Below are 7,566 nucleotides of genomic sequence, written 5' to 3' on the forward strand. Positions count from 1 at the left end.
CGGGCCAGAGGCATCAGGCCTGGGCTGGGGGCAGAACCAGTGATGGGGGGAAATGAGGGTCCCCTGCCCAAGCCTGACACCTCTGTCAGAGGTGTCAGGCCTGGGCAAGGGGCCGATCCTACGATTTGGGGGTGATGGGGGTCAACGCCTGAGGGCTCCCAGTATGTGAGAGGGGGCAGGCTGGGCTGAGGGACACTCCCCCCACACCCACCCAGTGCACGAATTTTGTGCACCGGGCCCCTAGTATCTATATAAAAACCAATTTTCTATTTTAAAAATTAAAAGTTGCCACATAAGCAAGACTGATTTCAAAATTAGAATCACAACAGGATATTGGGTTATTATTTATAAAAACACACAACACAGCATCTATGTATCAAACACTATGCTAAAATGTCTCACAGGTTTTGCTTCATTTAATCCTCATAGCAGCCCTGGGAGATAGAGGTATTATTAATTCTCCAATTTTAAAGATGAGGAACCTGATGCTAAAGTGATTCAGATAGTAAGTAGCAGAGCCAGCACTTAAACTAAACCATCTTAACCATGACTCCAATGATTATTATCACACATACAAAATGAATGATAGTTTATGACAGGCAACAAGAAACCTGTTGTATGAAATTACTGAAAAATAAATAATAAACTAGGCAGAGAAAGAAAAGAGAAGTTGAGAAAGTATTATTTACTACAAGGATATGTGAGCGCCCATCTGAGCATATTTCTCATATTTCTTGCTGCTATAAAGACTTACTGAACTAAGTTCCTGCTGTGAATCTTGCAGGTGCTGCTGAAGAGGTCCCAGCTGGGCCTTCCCTGACTCCACACTCTCCTCCAATTCTGCTGTTTCTTGCTGTAGGCGACTCAGCTCCTCCCTAGCTTTGGCCAGCTCTTCTTCATAAGTGGAGATCTGCGATTCTTGACTAGTTAACTCAGCTTTCAGGGATAAGATCTATAATATGGAGGTGAATGAGAAGAAAGAGGGATTAAAAAAAGAGATGTCATTAAAATGTTCCATAATACAATACATTTATTTGTTTAGCTTACTATTTTGGTATTTTTAACTGTAAACATTTGATAGAAAAGACAATTAGGCAATAAATAGTTAAAAGGCACAGATACCGTACTTCCAAATAAAATTTGGAAAAATAGTACAGTAAGTGCCCTATTTTCCCTAAAGAAGGCCTGTAATTTCTGAGTGAACTAAGTTCCACTTCCTTCATGTGCCTGATGTTGATTAGAGATTGCCACCTAATGACAGCAACAACAAGAAATAGAGAAATGTTGCTATTTTAAGCCAGGGAAAGCAACGAAGGTGTAAATACAGCAGTAAATGGCCAGTCTTTACCAGCTGAGCCTCCTCAGAGCATTTCTTTCTGACTTCCTGGAGTTGTTCCTCCAGCTGGGCTTTCTGCTCATCCAGCCCATCGAGGAGTTCCTGTACTTGCTGTTTCTGGGCCTGGAGATTTTGCAGATTAGTACTCTCCCTTTGGACTTCATCTTGAAGATCCTGAAATATAAGAAAAGGAACATATTTATTCTCTTTGGAGACAGGGGAAGATTAAGCCAACAATTTTTAAGAGCCTATTTAAGAGAAGAAAAATAAAATATTATCTTATTAATTATATTGTATAGGTGGATTGGAGGACTGGTAGCTTTAAATACAATCTTTACTCGAGGACCTCTTCCCTAGATTCCAGATTTAGATATCTAATTTGCTTACTCAAATCTGTCCTTGGATGTCTGATGATTTTCACAAACATGTCAAAAACTCCTGGCATCCCCTCCTGCCCCCAAATCTTCCTCATCCTCAATCTCCCCACTCCCTTTCAGTTTGTCTGCCCAAAATATACGTCATCATCTTCGACTCTTCTCTTTCTCTAACATCTTAGATCCAATCCGTCAGTTTATTTTCAGTACAGCAGCCAATTGTTAGAAACCTATGTCAGATGATGTCATTCCTCTACTCAAAACTCTACACCGACGCCCCATCTCCCTCACTGTAAAAACCAAAGTCCTTACAATAGCCCTACATGATCCCATCTCTCAACTTCATTACTTACTGCTCTCTTTCTTGCTTGCTCAATTTCAGCCATACAGACCTCACTGCTGCTCCTCAAACATGCCAGAAATGCTCTCATCTCAGGATCTTTCACTGATTATTCCCTCTTCCTCTTTTTTTTTTTTTTTTAACTGTTCATCGATGAGAGAGAAACATCGATCAGCTGCCTCCTGCACACTCCCTACTGGGGATGTGCCTGCAACCAAGGTACTTGCCCTTGACTGGAATTGAACCTGGGACCCTTCAGTCTGCAGGCTGACGCTCTATCCACTGAGCCAAACCATTTAGGGCTCTACCCTCTTTTCTAATTCACTGATCTGAACTTTGGCTTTCCCTAATCTGCTGTGTACTCCTTCCAATGTTATTTATTAGTGCTATGTCATTCTTATTTCCAACTGGTCTTTTTTCATAGTTACTATATCTTTTCTCATGCTGAGCATCATTATTCTAAACTCTATACCTGATAAATTTCTTTAAAAAAATATATTTTATTGATTTTTTTATAAAGAGGAAGGGAGAGAGACAGTTAGAAACATCGATGAGAGAGAAACATCGATCAGCTGCCTCCTGCACACCTCCCACTGGGGATGTGCCTGCAACCAAGGCACACGCCCTTGACTGGAATCGAACCTGGGACCCCTCAGCCCGCAGGCCAACACTCTATCCACTGAGCCAAACCGGCCAGGGAAAATTTCTTATCTCTATGTCATGTAACTCTTCTGGTGAATTCTCTTGTTCTTTCATTTGGGGGTTATTTCTTTGTCTCCCCATTTTGGTTGCCTATTTGGGTTTGTGTCTATGTATTAGGTAGATCTGCTAGAACTTCCAATCTCTAATGCAGGACATTGTCAGATACTGTTTTCTGACTCGCCCTGAGTCCTCTTTGGAGCTATCAGCAATCCACAGCTTGTGGCTCCCTCTGCTATGGCTGGGTGCCTTTGGAGAGGACCAAAATATACACCAGGCTCTGCTTTTCCTAGCCCCAAGCCCAGAAGGAAATCAGGCAAAGACTCAAAGCCTCCAGAGATCCACCTCTGCCTGAAGTCTGACTGTTATTCTCAGAGACATAATTTGCCTCAGGCTATAGACCACGGGGTTGGGCAAGAGGGCTTCCAACAGGGTGGGAGCAACTGCCTTCTCCTCAGTCAAAAACCTTCTGGATAGTAAAGGCCCACTGGAGAAGATATCCTCTGTAGCAAGAGGGAATGACTCAGCACAGGAAAACTGAGTGACTGCTTTCTGAGCTCAACCCTTGAGCCCCCAACCCTGGACTCTCTTCATTCAGCTCCAGTCCATTCTGCCCTCCCTGTGCTGGAGCCCAAGGTAAGTGGCTGCACATGAAATTTTGTGTATTGGCCCTTTAAGAAGGTGCCTGCATATCCAGCCATCTCTGGCAGACAGCAACCCTGCTGCTTTTCACAGCCAGATGTTCTGTGGTGTCCCTCTCAGTTCTGGTTCTCTGGACTGGGGTTTAGACTCCAAAGTTCTCAGTGTGAACTCCCCATGGCCGAGATATCCCTCCAGATCTTCAGCTGCTGTCTGTGGAATCCTGGCCAGCTCTTTTGTGCGTCCACACTTCCTACCAGTCTCTATGTGGTCTCCACTTTCCATCCTTGGCTATAAGGGTTCTCTCTAGCTCAGTGGTTCTCAACCTTCCTAATGCTGCGACCCTTTAATACAGTTCCTCATGTTGTGGTGACCCCTAACCATAAAATTATTTTCATTGCTACTTCATAACTGTAATTTTGCTACTGTTATGAATCATAATGTAAATATCTGATATGCAGGATGTATTTTCATTATTACAAATTGAACCTAATTAAAGCATAATGATTAATCACAAAAGCAATATGTAAGTATATATGTGTTTTCCGATGGTCTTAGGCGAACCCTGTGAAAGGGTCATTTGACATCCAAAGGGGTCGCGACCCACAGGTTGAGAACAGCTGTTCTAGCTAGTCTTCAGTTTATTTTTGAGGGTGGTTTTTTCTGTATTTTAGTTGTATTTCCAGTTTGGTTCTGGGAGAGTGTAAGTGTAGCTTCCACTTACTCCATTGCCATTTTAAATCTCCAGCAAACACTTTCAATAGTGCTTACAATGTGCTAGGTATTCTTACAGGCTTTTCATATATATTAATTAATTTATAATCTATATGACAGATCTACAAGGTAGGTACAATTATTATTCATTTTACAGATGAGAAAATGGAGGCATAGATGATCAAGTAACTTATTCAAAGTTAGTTAGCAAGTGATGGATTCAAACTAGGTCCAGAATTTGAGCTCTTAATCACTATGCTATATACTATCTGTAGACTAAATGTCTCACACATGTGTGCCACTATTTTTCAAATACAAGCATACCTTGAAAATATTGCAGGTTTGGTCCAGACAACTGCAATAAAGCAAATATTGCAATAAAGCAAGTCACATCATTTTTTTTTTGGTTTCCCAATGCATATAAAAGTTATGTTACTACTATACTGTAGTCTAGTAAATGTGCAATATCATTATCTCCTAACAATGTGTACACTTTAATTCAAAAATACTTTATTGCTAAAAAATTCTAACCATCATCTGAGCTTGCTGGAAAAATGGCACCAATAGAATTGCTCAATGCAGGGTTGCTACAAACCTTCAAATTGTGAAAAAAAAATAAAATAAAAAATGCAATACCTATAAGCATAATAAAAGGAGGTATGCCTGTAAATGTAGATGCTTCTGTGATTAAATAAAATATTGAACAATGCTATTCATAATTGCTTTTCATCTTATATTTTCTCTTGCCAACTAATCAAATCTAAATTATAACTATCATTCTGCTCTCTTTAAAATTATTCTTGAAAAGGGCCAACAAAAATCAGGATCCAAGATGAGGACCTTCATGAATGAGGACTAAGGGGTCCACCCACCACAGAATAGTGTGAACCCCATAGAATCCCACCCCACCCCTGATGTCATTCCTGGGAGACCCTTTGCAGGGCTGTCAGGATAAGTAACTTTCCTCCCTCATTTCCAAATCCAGGAACCTGGAAGTGACTGCCTTAATTAGAGGGAAGCAGAGTCAGATTTGCCAAAGGAGAGGGCTCAGGCAGCTCTGGGAGTCAAAGTGATGATCCAGTGGAAAAGAAGGTAGTTTGGAGCCCAGATTTGAAAGCTCTGATGTGTTTTGTAACCAGTTTTACTTTATTCTACAGAAGAGGGAGAACCATCTGTAGAAACAGCAGAGTGATTAAAGAGCACTCCTATCTGGTAAATTATTTTAAAAAAATAAAGTTGGACATATGGAATAAGAAGAAACAAAAACTGAAAAATAATTATATGTTTATTGTATTTATTGCATGTCTTTTTTGAGAGCCAATGCCAGGTGCATATATAAAACAGTATCTCTGTATTTAAGTATGGATCAGTTAACAGTGTAGGTTAAGTTAAAAATTTAGGCATGACTAGCAGTTTGGCTCAGGGATAGAGCATCAGCCTGCGGACTGAAAGGTCCTGGGTTCGATTTCTGTTAAGGGCACAGGCTCCAGGGCAAGCGCAGGAGGCAACCAATCGATGTGATAAAATGCCCTTTGTTAGATTAAAATACTTAAATTTCTATTCACGATTTTTATAGTGTGTAGACCAAGACTGATTTGACATTTAAAATTTCCATTATACGGAAATAATCTTTACTGTTTTAGCATGTCACTTTGGCATATACCTTTCTTGTGTTTTTAAGTTTATATATTTGTTTTATACATTATATTATGGGCTATTCTTATTCTTCAAGAAGGCAGAATAACTGCTTCACTTCAACACAGTAGCTTGAGTAATACAACAGTTTGAAAAAGTCTTATAATTAAATTTTTTTTAAATGCCACTCATTATGAATTCCTTATTGTATTATTATACATATTACAGATATATAGTAAAATATTTAAATCATATAGTTTGTACATAAAAATATGCTGGCCTATAAAGCAGTTTTTAAGAATACTGGGAGAAATTTTTTTTCTTTTCCTTTAATTAAAAATGTTCAACCCAGCTGGCATGGCTCAGTGGTTGAATGTTGACCTATGAACTAGGAAGTCACTGGTTCAATTCCTGGTCAGGGCACATGCAGGGCTTGCGGGCTCGATCCCCAGTGGGGGGCATGCAGGAGGCAGCTGATCAATGATTCTTTCTCATCATTGATGTTTCTATCTCTCTCTCCCTTTCCCTTCCTCTCTGAAATCAATAAAAATATATTCTAAAAAGTATTCAAAGGCAGAAATAGGAAAAATATGTTAACTATTTCCATCCTCAAATATTCTAGTCTAACTTCCCATTCTCTCCTAAACTCCAAAGAACAACATTGGACTTCACATATGTAATGATATATCTACACTAATAAAAGACAAAGATGTTAATCGACCATACCTTCGCTACACCCACCAGCCAATCAGAAGAGTATGCAAATTAACCCAACAAAGATGGCCGTTAAATTTGCATACTGCAGGCGGGGCGGCACAGCACTACCCGCCACCCACCCCGCCACCATCCGGGCCTGCCATCTGCCACCCGGGGAGCAGGCCTAAGCCAGCCGGTGGTTCCGCCCCGCCCCACTGCCCACCGGGCCAATCGCGATCTGCCTGCCCCACCCCACTGCTCGCCGGGCCTACCGTGTGCGGCGGGCAGCGGGGCGGGACAGTGTGTCAGAGGGCCTGCCATCTGCGACCCAGCACGGGATCCGGGCCTGCCATCTGCCACCCGGAGAGCTGGCCTAAGCCAGCAGGTGGTTATCTCCCGAGGGGTCCCAGACTGTGAGAGGGCACAGGTCTGGCTGAGGGACACCCCCCTATCCCCCCGCCAGTGCACAAACTTTTGTGCACTGGGCCTCTAGTAGTATTTACAATTAGATATAACTTGATCTCTACTTTTATTGTAAATCTAATAAAAATAAAATTTACCTTAACAGGGTCATATAAGAAAATGTCTAGCACATAATGCTAATTCTTAAAAGCTGAATACAAAGACTGAATCACAAATAGAAAGCCATCCTAATAATAGACAAACATGGTAATTAACCATACCTCCGCTATGCTCCCCATTGGCTAATCAGCAGGATATGCAAATTAGCTGCCAACAAAGATGGCGGCCGACAGCCACACAGTTGAAAGGAACATGAGGCTTGCTTGCTCCAGTGACGGAGGAAGCCAAGGTTCCCTGCCTGCCGCAGCCTAGCTCTGAGCTCCAGATGCAACAATGTTGCAATTATAAAAGTTAAACAAACCCAGAAACCTACTTTCAGCAGCCAGCGGGATCAGAGCTTAGAGGGCCAGTGATGGCAACGGAGTTTCAATTATAGAAGCTAAACAAAGCCCAGATAACCTGCTTTCAGCAGCCGAGGCCTCAAGCTGGAGCCGGCCTCAGAGCTAAAGCCAACTCTCAGCTCCAGTGACAGCTATAGAAGGTAAATAAATCCCAGAATTAAAAAAAAAGGAGCAGTTGGGAGCTTCCGTCACCTGCCAGCCTGAAAATGG

At 41.6% G+C, this 7,566-nt stretch overlaps 1 protein-coding gene across 2 annotated transcripts in view; it reads right to left on the reverse strand.

Annotated features, from left to right (window-relative positions):
- The window catches only part of EPS15 (epidermal growth factor receptor pathway substrate 15), a 59,233-nt gene that overhangs the window by 40,143 nt on the left and 11,524 nt on the right, over positions 1–7,566 (reverse strand). For both annotated transcript variants that reach the window (XM_015566932.1, XM_006768296.2), the window contains exons 2-3: positions 1,349–1,510; positions 755–952 (exon numbers count right to left, since the gene is read on the reverse strand). In XM_015566932.1, coding sequence (XP_015422418.1) covers positions 755–952; positions 1,349–1,510 — 360 coding nt within the window. The remainder of the gene's footprint in view (positions 1–754; positions 953–1,348; positions 1,511–7,566) is intronic.

The sequence above is a fragment of the Myotis davidii genome, unplaced genomic scaffold (genome assembly GCF_000327345.1).
Source record: "Myotis davidii unplaced genomic scaffold, ASM32734v1 scaffold79, whole genome shotgun sequence".
NCBI lineage: Eukaryota > Metazoa > Chordata > Mammalia > Chiroptera > Vespertilionidae > Myotis > Myotis davidii.